The 15,000-nt window shown below is 53.9% G+C and overlaps 2 protein-coding genes across 4 annotated transcripts in view; one reads left to right on the top strand and one right to left on the bottom strand.

Annotated features, from left to right (window-relative positions):
• Positions 1-82: 82 nt before the first annotated feature.
• On the top strand, positions 83-11,079 carry WDR4 (WD repeat domain 4; the record flags this gene model as incomplete). The annotated part of the gene is given in 10 exon segments (XM_040334204.1): positions 83-145; positions 228-374; positions 501-657; positions 5,516-5,628; positions 6,298-6,358; positions 6,508-6,606; positions 6,871-6,935; positions 8,929-9,109; positions 9,429-9,498; positions 10,499-11,079. Coding segments are annotated over 10 exon segments (1,114 nt in total), but the record flags the coding sequence as incomplete, so codon positions are not given.
• Positions 11,080-11,377: 298 nt separating this feature from the next.
• PDE9A (phosphodiesterase 9A) overlaps positions 11,378-15,000 on the bottom strand; it is a 55,372-nt gene continuing 51,749 nt past the window's right edge. For all 3 annotated transcript variants that reach the window (XM_040334208.1, XM_040334207.1, XM_040334206.1), the window contains 4 exons: positions 13,695-13,799; positions 12,896-13,024; positions 12,435-12,503; positions 11,378-11,623 (listed from right to left, as the gene is read on the bottom strand). In XM_040334208.1, the coding sequence (XP_040190142.1) occupies positions 11,579-11,623; positions 12,435-12,503; positions 12,896-13,024; positions 13,695-13,799 (348 nt within the window). In that variant the 3' untranslated portion in view covers positions 11,378-11,578. The remainder of the gene's footprint in view (positions 11,624-12,434; positions 12,504-12,895; positions 13,025-13,694; positions 13,800-15,000) is intronic.

Below are 15,000 nucleotides of genomic sequence, written 5' to 3' on the forward strand. Positions count from 1 at the left end.
CACTCCTAGATCTGTGTGTGACCCCCCCCCCCCCCCCCCCCCCCCCCCGCTAATCTCACCCTCCTCTGTCTTCTCTCTGCAGGTCTGATGATTCTTTCTTCCAGTGTGACTGCAGCACTCTGCAGAGGAGCCCCCCGACACAAGAGTAAGTCCCCCTCCCCCAAGAGTAATTCCCCGCCCCCTGACCTCTGTAACCCACCTCCCTTCTTCCCCCCCCCCCCCCACAGCGAAGATCCTTCCAACAAAGACTCCGACACCGACCGCATCCTGGCCGCCGCCCACTCCTCATCCGGGAGATACTTCGCTCTGACCGATGACCGCAAACGTCTCGTCTTATTCCGAACACACCCCGTCTGGGGGAGGGTCAGCGTCAGGTGAGTGGCATACTGACTCCTCCTCTTCCTCCGCACTGACCTTTGTCCTCTGTCTGGGTATCACAGACCCCTCCCCCACACACAGAAACCCCTCGGGGTGACCTTTGTCCTCTTGTCTCTCCTCAGGTGGGTGTCGCGGCGCTGCACGGCGGTCACCTTCTCCTCCTGTGAATCCTACGTTCTGGTGGCGGATAAGTCTGGGGACGTCTTCTCCTTCTCTGTGACCAATCCCCAGGAAGAGGGGCGGCTGGAGCTCGGCCATCTCTCCATGCTGCTGGACCTGGTGAGAGCGACATTCACTGGGAGGACCAGACCCCTCCTGTCTGTACATGTGACACCCCCCCTATTATCGAATTATAATCAATAGAAAGTTCCGTCTCCCTGCAGAGAATGGGTGTTGTATGGTGGAGTGATTGTCAGTCAAAGTGTCCCAGCACTGAGAAATAACCTCTATGGAGAGGCGGGGGAACAAGCTGGGGTGGGTGGAGTCTCCTCTGTCTGTCTGGGGGAAATTTAATTTATTTCCTGCCGTGTCTCTGAACAGGAAGTGAAGGGAAATTCCCCTCAGTGAGGGTTGTCACCGGAAGATTTCCCCTCACTACCTGGCATGGTGACCACTGAAACTTTCTGTACCTGGAATGTCATCACAGGAAGAGGAGGGAATCTTCCCAGCGGGGTCACGGCAGAGGTGGAGGCAGCTTGGAAAAGGGCGGGGTCTAGCGGGAAAGCGGCTCCGCATGGGGTTGGGGGGCCTGGCTGGAGGACAGGGCAAATCAGGGGGCCAGCTCATGAAAGGACGGGGTCAGGCTGGAGGGTGGCTCATGAAAGGGCGGGGTCAGGCTGGAGGGTGGCTCATGAAAGGACGGGGTCAGGCTGGAGGGTGGCTCATGAAAGGGCGGTGTAACGGCTACCCATGTAGTGAGAGGGTCTCAGCCGTTGGAGAAGTCCCTTTCCCTGGCAAGCTGCGATATGCAGGTACCGCCGGTATATCCCATCGAATGCCCTTTCAAGAAACGAGATGGGCTACGTTTGCAGAGTCAAGCAGGACTGGTTTTTAATGGTTCACTCTCAGATTTTATACAGTATTTAAGGCACATGAACAATCAAACTGTCCCCACCCACACATCACACCGTGAGGGGGCTTCAATCACCTTCTTTGAGCTAATTATAAACATTTCTTCTTTACCAGAACTCAAACACAATGATCTCCTTGAATCAATCAGTCTCTAGACATTCCGGCACCGAGATTTACTTAACATGACCTGGCCGGGCACATTCCTTTCTCAATAGAATTCAATTAACCTTTAGAACAATACACTCACAGATCATCACGTTAGCATACACCTGACAGGAGGCTGTTACTGGTAATACACAACAGAGCGTCAATTAGCATTTAGCAGTGAAAAAGTCCCTCTACAATTAACCCTTTGAGCTCAGTAACCAGTCATGCAGTCCTCTGTAGGCAGAATAGTTCATAGGTCCGTTACACTACTCCCCTTTTGTGGAACACTCCGGCAGACCCGGATTGATCCTTTTCGGGTCAACTTGGGGATGTCCGGTCTGCTGTTAGGGTAAAAGTTCCGTTGGCCTGGCCAGTCCGTCGGCCTTCCCATTGGCTTACCAGGTCGGTAGCTGATGGTGAAGGTGAATAATGGAATTCAATTCTGGAACAGTCACTTGCTTTGCTCTCTCAATGGCTCCCAAAACCTGTTGCTGATGCTCTTGGGACAGATACGGCACCACCTGGATGCAAATCCCATTTAATCTTTTGACAATTTCCGCCTGTTTGTGTATTTCAATGTTCAAGCCACGGGACATCTCATAATACATGACATAGTGTCGTTGCATCTCTGATTTCTCACTGGCCAACTTGTCACATTCCCATTTTAGACTGTGATATTGTGCCGGATCTACAGTACATGTCGAGGAAGGTAGTCCTACCTGGTTCTCAGCAGCAAGTGGGTTGATTCCAGCAACGCGGGTGGTCACGGGACAAGCAGCAGCAGGTGTAGGTAAATAAGCCGAAGTCAGAGGGCCAATGTCGTTGCCCAGCACCACCTCGGCAGGTAGGTTGTCCATGATACCAACTGTGGTCTTTCCTGACCCGGCTCCCCAGTCTAAGTGCACCCGGGCGGTGGGTACGCGAAATACAGCACTCCCTGCGACCCGGACGGCAACTGTGCGAGTGGAGAGGTTCTCTGGCTTTACCAGATGTTTTTGAATCAGAGTGATAGTAGTCCCGGAATCTCTTAGGCCTTGTGCTACTTGTCCATTCACCCGTACCTCCTGACGGTGATGCTGACGGTTATCCAGAGAGGCCGCTTGTATTGGGTCTGCCTCATACCAAATTCCCAGACATTCCTCAGGGCCCCCCTTGGTCTCCAGGCAGTGGGCCGCAGAGGGACGTGATGGAGTGACCTCTGTGTTGGGTGTTGTGCGTCTCCAATTGTTATTTGTAGCTCTCAAAGGGCAATAACGAGCAATATGTCCCGTGTCGCTGCAGTGATGGCACGTCACCCTAGGCGAATCCCGGGGGTAGTTGCTAGGCCCCTGAGGACGTGGTGGGACTGGAGCCCGAAACTCTGGGCGTGGGGTGACGGTTGGAGTACGCGGTTCTACCTTATGAGCCAGCCGTGTAGTACCCTGGCTTACTTTCCTTGTTTCCGCGTACTCATCTGCTAGCCGAGCCGCCTCGTTTAAGTTGGCGGGACGGCGATCTCGTACCCAGTCTTGTATGTCTGCGGCCAGGTCTTGGAAGAAATGTTCCATTAGGAACAGCTGCAATACTTCCTCCCCGGTGTTGGCCTTGGACCCAAAGGGATGCCACCCTTTGTAACTGGTTGGCCCATTCCATGTGGGAGTCCACAGCCTTCTTCTTGGACTCCCGGAAGCGCCGGCGGTAGGCTTCTGGCGTTACGGCATATCGGGTTAGCAGCGCCTTTTTAACTTGCTGATATTGTAAAATATCCTCTGGAGCGAGAGCCCGAAAGGCTTCTGTGACGGTATTGGTATGATATCCCCGTCAAACAGTCCCTTCTTCCCATAAAAGAAATCGCAGAAGCATCCATACATGAGCCAAGGCTTAAGGCTGGAACAACACAGACTTTTAATAGTAAAAAAACAGAGCTTATATGTGGTTACAACTGTTACAATGACAAATCTCCGCCCCCCCCCCTTACACAGTGGGGGGTCTTCAATACAGATCCTTTGAAATAAAGATATTTCTTTGAACTAATCAGTATCTAGCCGGTTCGGCTCCGCATATAGAGAGATAATTACCACAATGAAGCAATCAGCATAATTAACATGAGCCACTTATCTAATCACAGTAACCAGTAAACACAGGGCTAGAACAATTAACATTTGAAACAGGACTGGCTGCAGAAGGGTAAATACCATTAACAGCCTTAAACAAGCAGGGAGGATTAACCTGAAGCATATAGGTAAAAAGTCCTTCACAGCTTCATTGGCTTTGCCCGACAATTTCCCAGACAAAATAGTGACCCATTGGTCTGGTGGGACCTGGTGTAGTGAGCACTGCCTCTCCAAATCCGCCAAATATCCATCGATTTCCTCCTCACTTTCTACAAAAGCCTTAAATGCAGTGAACGGTATTTTCTTTCCTGTAGCAGTGGGTGGGGGGGTAGGAACTGCAGGTGTAATGGGCTGTCTCGCTCTTACCAGTTCCAGTTCTTGTCCCCTCTTCGTTTGTATCTCTTCCCTTGCTTCCCGGAACAGCTGGTTGATTAGTTCCACGGACGTTTCTGGATACAAGGATAATCTCCGCTGTACAATCCCAGTAATTACATCTTCTTTGCTGACAGGTGCAAGGGGCTCCGTTCCTTCCATGGATCCATCCATTTCGTCCAGCCCCAGCAGGTCAGCTATCAGCTCCCTCCGTGGTCTGTTGCTGGCGCTCCTACCACGACTCTCCAATAAATCTTTTAGTGTGGATCTTTTCAGCCTGGCGTACTGCGACTCCATTCAGCACTTGCTCTTTGGATAAAAGGACCATCCCACCGCTGCCAACCAATGTAACGGCTACCCATGTAGTGAGAGGGTCTCAGCCGTTGGAGAAGCTGCGATATGCAGGTACCGCCGGTATATACCATCGAATGCCCTTTCAAGAAACGAGACGGGCTACGTTTGCAGAGTCAAGCAGGACTGGTTTTTAATGGTTCACTCTCAGATTTTATACAGTATTCAAGGCACATGAACAATCAAACTGTCCCCACCCACACATCACACCGTGGGGAAGCTTCAATCACCTTCTTTGAGCTAATTATAAACATTTCTTCATTACCAGAACTCAAACACAATGATCTCCTTGAATCAATCAGTCTCTAGATGTTCCGGCACCGAGATCTACTTAACATGACCTGGCCGGGCACATTCCTTTCTCAATAGAATTCAATTAACCTTTAGAACAATATACACTCACAGATCATCACGTTAGCATACACCTGGCAAGAGGCTGTTAACTGGTAATACACAACAGAGCGTCAATTAGCATTTAGCAGTGAAAGAGTCACTCTACAATTAACCCTTTGAGCTCAGTAGCAAGTCATGCAGTCCTCTGTAGGCAGAATAGTTCATAGTTCCGTTACAGGCGGGGTCGGGCTGGTGGGCGGCTCATGAAAGGGTGGGGCCTAGCTGGAGGGTGGCTCATGAAAGGGCGGGGTCAGGCTGGAGGGCGGCTCATGAAAGGGCGGGGTCGGTCGGCTCATGAAAGGGCGGGGCCTAGCTGGAGGGCGGCTCATGAAAGGGCGGGGCCTAGCTGCAGGGTGGCTCATGAAAGGGCGGGTAGGCCAGTTTTTCTCCGAGGCTGCAGAAAGGAATGGGAGTCTGATGGACAATGTACCTGACCTATCACAATAAAGGACATTGATGTAGGCGGAGTCTCTGGTTTTTCCCAGGGTGGGATTTTCTGAATTATTGGGAAGAAAATACAAATGATTATTTATCCCGGCTGACTCCTCGTTGGGAACGCCGGGCTGTGGGGATAAATATTCATCTTACACGGGGTTCCTACAAAGGCCAATAGACATGCAGCTCTTCTATCCAGCAACAGATGTACCTGTGGGGGCCGCCATTCATGAGTATTGTACAAAACGGCTGATCTTGGTCTTTTCCCTCCCTAGGCGGTGACTCCGGATGGGCGCTATATTATCACCTGTGACCGCGATGAGAAGATCCGGGTCAGCCTGTGGGAGGCGCCACATGTCATCAGCGCCTTCTGTCTCGGGCACACAGAGTGAGTGAAGGGGGAGGGGAGGGAGATTGTAGAGTATGATGTCACTGGTGGTGAGCCCTTTGTTATCATTACTGTATCTGCACTTCACTCTTGTGGAGTGCGGCGCCATTGGTGGAGAGTGTGTGTGGCGCGTTGGTGGTGGAGGAATGTGTGTGGTGGTGGAGGAGGAGGGTGTGTGTGTCGGTGGTGGAGGAGTGTGTGTGTGTGTGAGAGATGGCGGCGGTGGAGTGTGTGTGTGGCGCGTTGGTGGTGGAGGAATGTGTGTGGTGGTGGAGGAGGAGGGTGTGTGTGTCGGTGGAGGTGTGTGTGTGTGTGGAGGAGGAGGAGTGTGTGTGTGGTGGTGGTGGCGGCGGTGGTGGTGGTGGATTGTGTGTGTGTGTGGTGGAGGAGGAGGAGGGAGTGTGTATGGTGGAGGAGTGTGTATGGTGGAGGAGTGTATGTGGCGGCGTCGGTGGTGGAGGAGTGTGTGTGTGTGTGTGTGTGTGTGGGGTGGTGGCGGCGGAGTGTGTGTTGGCGGCGTCGGTTGGGGGAGAGTGGCTTCAGTGGCTCCTCCATAGTTGTGTATTTTGGCGAGTCCTTGGCAGAGAACCGCACACACAACCCCCCCCCCCCCCCCCGTTATCCATAGGACACGCCCAGCCTGATGTCGTCTCTCTGATCTCTCCTCAGGTTTGTGTCACAGCTGCTGGCACTGCCCGGCCCGGATAATGTGCTCCTCTCTGGATCCGGGGTGAGTGATCTTCCCTCTGTACACACAGACCTGACATTCCTAAATCTTCACCCGCTAACCCGTCTTCATGCCCAGTACTGCTTCTCTTGCCCATCTTTTTCTTACCTCCACATCTGACTCTCCCCTCCCCCCCGGTGTTCTCTCTGCAGGATGGGACGGTACGGCTGTGGAAATATGAATCTGGGGAAGAGATTCACATCTGCAACCTCAAAGATGTCCCGAGACCGGGAGACGATGAGGAGACCCAGGTGAGGGGTCCTACTGGAGGAGAACTGGGGGGGGGGGGTCCTACTGGAAGAGAACTGGGGGGGGGTCCTACTGGAGGAGAACTGGGGGAGCAGAAAATAACGTTTCTATGTCTGTCAGAAATAAAAGAAAACATAGGGGGCGCTCATGTTAATTTTTTTGTTAAGATGGATGATCCCTTTAAAGTTCCCAGATTTTGTCTCGCCTGTGGAGGACGCAGGTCTCCGCGTTTTGTGTGTTCTTGATGTGCGTTTTCCTCCTTGCAGAGGTTTGCAGTATCCAGACTGAGCTGCTCCCCGGGAGGAGAACACCTGGCCGTGCTTTGTGATGGGTATGTAGGGGGCCCAATGCTACACTTATATAGGTGGGGAGTCCTGTGAGAAGATGGACTTGCAGTGACTGACACCAATTTAAGATTACTTGATGGCGATTTCAGTTGTGGGTGTGGTCAGAAGGGGAGAGTTGGGAGGTTGGTGGTGTGGTCAGAAGGGGAGAGTTGGGAGGTTGGTGGTGTGGTCAGAAGGAGAGAGTTGGCTGGTTGGTGGTGTGGTCAGAAGGAGAGGGTTGGGAGGTTGGTGGTGTGGTCAGAAGGAGAGAGTTGGGAGGTTGGTGGTGTGGTCAGAAGGAGAGAGTTGGGTGGTTGGTGGTGTGGTCAGAAGGGGAGAGTTGGGTGGTTGGTGGTGTGGTCAGAAGGAGAGGGTCAGAAGGAGAGAGTTGGGTGGTTGGTGGTGTGGTCAGAAGGGGAGAGTTGGGTGGTTGGTGGTGTGGTCAGAAGGAGAGAGTTGGGTGGTTGGTGGTGTGGTCAGAAGGAGAGAGTTGGGAGGTTGGTGGTGTGGTCAGAAGGAGAGAGTTGGGTGGTTGGTGGTGTGGTCAGAAGGAGAGAGTTGGGTGGTTGGTGGTGTGGTCAGAAGGGGAGAGTTGGGTGGTTGGTGGTGTGGTCAGAAGGAGAGAGTTGGGAGGTTGGTGGTGTGGTCAGAAGGAGAGAGTTGGGAGGTTGGTGGTGTGGTCAGAAGGAGAGAGTTGGGAGGTTGGTGGTGTGGTCAGAAGGGGAGAGTTGGGAGGTTGGTGGTGTGGTCAGAAGGAGAGAGTTGGTTGGTTGGTGGTGTGGTCAGAAGGGGAGAGTTGGGAGGTTGGTGGTGTGGTCAGAAGGAGAGAGTTGGCTGGTTGGTGGTGTGGTCAGAAGGAGAGAGTTGGGAGGTTGGTGGTGTGGTCAGAGGGAGAGAGTTGGGAGGTTGGTGGTGTGGTCAGAAGGAGAGAGCTGGGTGGTTGGTGGTGTGGTCAGAAGGAGAGAGTTGGCTGGTTGGTGGTGTGGTCAGAGGGAGAGAGTTGGCTGGTTGGTGGTGTGGTCAGAAGGAAAGAGTTGGGTGGTTGGTGGTGTGGTCAGAAGGAAAGAGTTGGCTGGTTGGTGGTGTGGTCAGAAGGGGAGAGTTGGGAGGTTGGTGGTGTGGTCAGAAGGAGAGAGTTGGCTGGTTGGTGGTGTGGTCAGAAGGAGAGAGTTGGGAGGTTGGTGGTGTGGTCAGAGGGAGAGAGTTGGGAGGTTGGTGGTGTGGTCAGAAGGAGAGAGTTGGGAGGTTGGTGGTGTGGTCAGAAGGAGAGAGCTGGGTGGTTGGTGGTGTGGTCAGAAGGAGAGAGTTGGGTGGTTGGTGGTGTGGTCAGAGGGAGAGAGTTGGGTGGTTGGTGGTGTGGTCAGAAGGAAAGAGTTGGGTGGTTGGTGGTGTGGTCAGAAGGAAAGAGTTGGGTGGTTGGTGGTGTGGTCAGAGGGAGAGAGTTGGGTGGTTGGTGGTGTGGTCAGAAGGAGAGAGTTGGGTGGTTGGTGGTCAGAAGGAAAGAGTTGGCTGGTTGGTGGTGTGGTCAGAAGGAAAGAGTTGGCTGGTTGGTGGTGTGGTCAGAAGGAAAGAGTTGGCTGGTTGGTGGTGTGGTCAGAAGGAAAGAGTTGGCTGGTTGGTGGTGTGGCCAGAAGACGGTTCCTGGGATGGTGGGAGACACGCGGGTTCCTGGGACGGTGGGAGTGCGGAGGTCCCATGTGGATGAGTACAGGGGAGGCTGAGGTGGCGAGTAATGGGACGGGACGGGTTGGGGAGTATTTTGGAATAGGAGGTTTCCAGAAAACAAGAATAGAAGTTTGTGGGTGGTTTCTGGAGGGAGTTTGGGGGGATTTGGCTGGCCAGAAGAATAGGAAGGGTTCCAGTTGGAAAGGTGGGGGGGAAGGGGGGGTCGGGGTGGTGGAATAGGACAGATGGGGGGAGGGGTGGGCTCCAGTCTCACAGATGACAATGGCAGGTGAAGGATGACAGACATAATCTGAGCTCGCTGTTCTCTTGCAGGATGTCGGGGGTCTTCCTGTTCTCTGTGTCCGGTGGCCCCTCCCTCACCAACACCCAGTACATTTCTCTGCCTTATGTCCCATTGGATGTGGACTTTGAAGACTCCGCCTCCCTGTGGGTGTTATCGGGGGTGAAGGAGAACCCTGTAGAGCTGCACAGATACAACAATAGTGCCTGGCAGGTGAGTGATGTACAGATGTGATTGGGTGCAGGGAGAATGGGCGGGTCCTCCTGGGACCACCTGGGAGCCAATCTGCTTCCCCCGGTACCGAGACGTCCGGAGATGATGGGGCCCGTGTGCCTGTTTTCGGTGGTGGTGTGTATGCCTGCAGGGGCGGCGGTATGTTTGCCTGTAAGGGCGGGACGTGTCTCTGCCGGGCGGGGCGTGTCTCTGCGGGGTGGGGTCTGTGTCTGCAGCCCTGCACCCCCCACCCCCTGACCATTTTATTTCTATGATGTGAAGAGTATGAAATGTGTGACCTTGTCTGTTCTCCGCACAGCCGGCACCACTGGATGAAAACGCCAAGAGATTGTCTGAGACCATTGGAGAGAACTGGGAACAGCTGGAAGGTGAGTCATGTGACGGCTCGTCCAATCTCTAATCACCCAATCACAGTGCAGAGTAGAGGGGTGTGTTCTGCTGCAGTACGCTCTGCACACCGGCTGTGGTGGCCGTTCCGTGTATGTTGTGATGTCATAGGACAGCGAGATCGGCCGAACGATTCCTTATAATGGCGTCAGAGAGGGTCAGGATAGAACCCCCCCCCATCCCACTGCTGGGATTGGTCATCCATGTTGTAGATGGGGCAGAAGACGGGGGTGGGGAGGAGCCTCTCGACTTAATAAACTATTTTAGTTCTTCCTATCACCTGATTGGCTGGTTGGACAGATTAGTTCCTCTATACTGTGTGCACAGACATCTCCAGCCCAGACAAACCCTAGCAGATCCCACTGTCCTCTGATTGGCTAGATGGGCAGAGATGCTGTTATCCACAGAGAGGAACTCCCACCCTGGAAGAACCGTTGTAGCTCCTCCTATCACCTGAGATTCTATATACACGGCACAGAGGAACTAATCTGCCCATCCAGCCAATCAGGTGATAGGAGAAGCGACCATGGTTCATCCAGGCTGGAGGCTCTTCTCTGTATATAGAGGAACTGGTCTGTCCATTCCACCAATCGGGTGATAGAAGGAGCTACAACAGTTCTTCCAGGGCGGAGCTTCCTCTTTTATATATATACACGGCACACAGGAACTAATCTGCCCATCCAGCCAATCAGGTGATAAGAGATACGAGGCGTCATCCAGGCTCCTCTATATATACACGGCCCAGAGGAGCCTCCAGCCTGGATGACACCTCGTATCTCTTATCACCTGATTGGCTGGATGGGCAGATTAGTTCCTGTGTGCCGTGTATATATAAAAGAGGAAGCTCCGCCCTGGAAGAACTGTTGTAGCTCCTTCTATCACCTGATTGGCTGGATGGGCAGACCAGTTCCTCAGCCTCCAGCCTGGATGGCCCATTGTAGCTCCTCCCCCCATTATGTGTCGTGTTTCTCTCCTCCGCAGGCGCGGCGTCTCCGGAGAGCCGGTTCAGCGGATTGTATAAAGTGGTGTTTGACAACATGGCCACCTACCTGATGAAGAAAGAAGCTCGCCTCCAATCGGAGAAGAGGAAAGTGCCCTCCGGATCGGGCAGCGCTGCAGTGAAGGTGCAGAAGACGTGAGAACCTGGAACCCAGCAATCTGCACCTGACACTGGGGGCCCCTGGGGGGCCATTCCCCGAAGGTGCAGCAAAGGTGGAACTCTACGGGGGCCAGAACTTGGTGGGCGGAGCTGGAGATCTGTGATTAGAAGAATCCATCAACTCTCCTAACCAAGGGGGGGGGGACGGGACAGAGCCCCTCTTCACACTCCACCCATCCCCAGTAGACGGGTATCTCCCATTTGTCTGCTGATACCCCTCACATTCCCCCCTGGAGGGGCCAGCACCCCCACTAAAGGCTACTCCCCTCCCCCCTCCCGTATGGACTAGCACCCCCCACTAAAGACTGCTTCCCCCCCCAGTAGGGACTAGCACCCCCACTAAAGGCTACTCCCCTCCCCCCTCCAGTATGGACTAGCACCCCCCACTAAAGACTGCCTCCCCCCCCCCCCCCCCACGTAGGGACTAGCACCCCCACTAAAGGCTACTCCCCTCCCCCGTATGGACTAGCACCCCCACTAAAGACTGCCCCCCCGTAGGGACTAGCACCCCCACTAAAGACTGCTCCCCCCCCCCCCCCCGTAGGGACTAGCACCCCCACTAAAGAATGTTTGGTGGAGGTGAGGTGAAGGGCCTACATTGTGATTGGGAGATCAGAGATTCCTGTAAACGATGATTTGTCCTCCAGGGACTCGGTTGGGGGGTAACTTTTATGAAAATAAAATTATATATTTTCTGTTGATCATTTTGTATGATTTTTATTTCGGAGAATGTGATTGGAATTTGTTCCTCAATTGATCTCCTATATTTTCCGGTGCCGTCACCCATCTTCCCTTCTCCACTGACATCGGGAGACGTGGGCGGGGCTCTGGTCCTGGGCTCCTGTGCTGGTTGGATGGAGGATTCAGTCGGTGATCTCATTATCTGGATCTGACCTCACGCTTCACATTGGCTCCAGACATTCCTTGTGACTTTGGAGGATCTCCACCTGAAACAGGAGAGAGTGATGAGTACCTGTCTGTCCTCGGCTTGTAGAGATGAGTTCCAGGAGTGATGGCGGTTTGTAGATGTGCGAGAACCAAATTCTACTCCCAGAGCTGGGTCTGTGGATCCGGGTCTGGGATTGTGGGTCTGGGGTTGTGGATTCGGGTCTGGGATTGTGGATCCTGGGTCTGGGGTTGTGGATCCTGGGTTTGGGATTGTGGATCCTGGGTCTGGGGGTTGTGGATCCTGGGTCTGGGGTTGTGGATCCTGGGTCTGGGGTTGTGGATCCTGGGTCTGGGGTTGTGGATCCTGGGTCTGGGGGTTGTGGATCCTGGGTCTGGGGGTTGTGGATCCTGGGTCTGGGGGTTGTGGATCCTGGGTCTGGGGGTTGTGGATCCTGGGTCTGGGGGTTGTGGATCCTGGGTCTGGGGGTTGTGGATCCTGGGTCTGGGGGTTGTGGATCCTGGGTCTGGGGGTTGTGGATCCTGGGTCTGGGGGTTGTGGAATCTGGGTCTGGGATTGCGGAGCTGAGTCTGGGACTGTGAACCCGGGTTTTGGTTTCTATCTTTGTTGTTCTTGTACCCGCTGTCCCGGATTGGGGACTCGCGTCTGGGGACCGTGGATCTAGGTCTGGGATTGCGGATCCAGGATTGGGGTGTTAGTTGGTTCTGGTTTAGTTATAGCCGGTGCCGTGTTTGCTGGAACCTGAACACCGCCTGGCTGGGATGAAGAACCATTCCTGCCTTTTATTGGATGGTGGGGGAAGGCGTGTGCCAATCAGGGCACAGATCAGAGGGTGTGCAGTCTCTGGTTACCTGTCTCTCGTATCGCAGTTTGGCGTCCATCAGCGGCTGCAGCGCCCAGGAGTCCAGCTGGGGAAAGATCTGAAATATGAAAACGGTTGATTAGCAGAGGACGGGATCCCATTTCATTCCACAAGATCTCTTTTCCAGATAATATTGGAGGATCCCCTCCCTGATCCCTCATCCAATAATATGAAAGGATCCCCACCCCGATCCCTCATGCAATAATAATGGAGGATCCCCTCCCCGATCCCTCATCCAATAATAATGGAGGATCCCCTCCCCGATCCCTCATAGGCTGGAGTGAGTGGAACATGTAACCTGATTCAGAACTTCTCCTTGAACCCTTCTCTTATAACAATAGAAGTTCCCCACCCCCGCCCTGATCTTATAATGTAGAGCCTGGCCCTGTCCTAGACATGTACTTACCTCACATGGGGCCCGGCCTTGTTGGGTGGATTTTGTGCACTTACCTTACACAGGGCCTGGCATAGAGGAAGCAGCATGAACTGGATGAAGGATTCCTGAGATTGGGCTTTGGTGACGGTGTCGCGGTCCATGTACGGTGTCACCGGAAGTCCCTCCGCCTTCTCCCGGTCACTCTGGAAGAGGAGGACAATGTTGAGGTCACCATAGAGGGAAAGCGGAGCGCCCATACCAACGAAAACCCGACCCTACTGGGCCTCCCCACCAGGGCCGGGACAATGGGAGGGCAGAAGGGGCGGGACAATGGGAGGGCAGAAGGGGCGGGACAATGGGAGGGCAGAAGGGGCGGGACAATGGGAGGGCAGAAGGGGCGGGACAATGGGAGGGCAGAAAGGGCCGGGACAATGGGAGGGCAGAAGGGGCGCGACAATGGGAGGGCAGAAGGGGCGCGACAATGGGAGGGCAGAAGGGGCGGGACAATGGGAGGGCAGAAGGGGTGGGACAATGGGAGGGCAGAAAGGGCGGCTGTCCCAAGACACAACGTGTATTGTAGGGATGGAGGTGCCGCAAGCTCCTTCTACTAGAAGGCTGACAGGAGTAGTGACAGCGGCATCACTACTATCAGCCCAGCGCTGGAAGAGGCAAAGAGAGCCGGGAGGAGGTGCGGGCTTTGCTCTCTCTCTCCCCCCCCCTCCTTAAGCTTGTACATAATGAAGGGGAGGGGCACAATTTGGGCATCTTTGCCCTGGGCACTGAATGATCTTGTCCCGGCACTGAGCCCGAAGGAGGTGGCAGGATCGCAGATGAGAACATTGACCTCCCCATCCCTCATCACATATGACTCACCTGCAGGAAATATTCCTCCAGTAATACGTCGGCCCAGATCTCGGCTTGTTCCGCCGGACGCGCTTCATTGGAGATGTCCGAGAATTTCATGAGGCCTTTCTTCAGCTGCAAGAAACGCACATGGTCATGACGCAGGACAGCGCCGGGGTCAGAGGTCACAGCGGGCAGGAGAGGAAAGTGTGGAGGTCAGTCTGGAGTATCTGTGGAAATATCTGATCGTCTGCTGCCTGTCCTGATCCTAGAGTGTTACTGGATCTGATCGTCTGCTGCCTGTCCTGATCCTAGAGTGTTACTGGATCTGATCGTCTGCTGCCTGTCCTGATCCTAGACTGTTACTGGTTCTGATCGTCTGCTGCCTGTCCTGATCCTAGAGTGTTACTGGATCTGATCGTCTGCCTGTCCTGATCCTAGACTGTTACTGGATCTGATCGTCTGCTGCCTGTCCTGATCCTAGAGTGTTACTGGATCTGATCGTCTGCTGCCCGTCCTGATCCTAGACTGTTACTGGATCTGATCGTCTGCTGCCTGTCCTGATCCTAGACTGTTACTGGTTCTGATCGTCTGCTGCCTGCCCTGATCCTAGACTGTTACTGGATCTGATCGTCTGCCTGTCCTGATCCTAGACTGTTACTGGATCTGATCGTCTGCTGCCTGTCCTGATCCTAGACTGTTACTGGTTCTGATCGTCTGCTGCTTGTCCTGATCCTAGACTGTTACTGGATCTGATCGTCTGCTGCCTGTCCTGATCCTAGACTGTTACTGGATCTGATTGTCTGCTGCCTGTCCTGATCCTAGACTGTTACTGGATCTGATCGTCTGCTGCCTGTCCTGATCCTAGACTGTTACTGGATCTGATCGTCTGCTGCCTGTCCTGATCCTAGACTGTTACTGGATCTGATCCTCTGCTGCCTGTCCTGATCCTAGACTGTTGCTGGATCTGATCCTCTGCTGCCTGTCCTGATCCTAGACTGTTACTGGATCTGATCCTCTGCTGCCTGTCCTGATCCTAGACTGTTACTGGATCTGATCCTCTGCTGCCTGTCCTGATCCTTGACTGTTACTGGATCTGATCCTCTGCTGCCTGTCCTGATCCTAGACTGTTACTGGATCTGATCCTCTGCTGCCTGTCCTGATCCTAGACTGTTACTGGATCTGATCGTCTCCTGCCTGTCCTAATCCTAGACTGTTACTGGATCTGATCGTCTGCTACCTGCCCTGATCCTAGACTGTTACTGGATCTGATTCTCGCTGCCTGCCCTGATCCTAGACTGTTACTGGATCTGATCATCTGCTGCCTGCCCTGATC

This window comes from Rana temporaria, assembly GCF_905171775.1.
Source record: "Rana temporaria chromosome 2 unlocalized genomic scaffold, aRanTem1.1 chr2r, whole genome shotgun sequence".
Classification (NCBI taxonomy): Eukaryota; Metazoa; Chordata; class Amphibia; order Anura; family Ranidae; genus Rana; species Rana temporaria.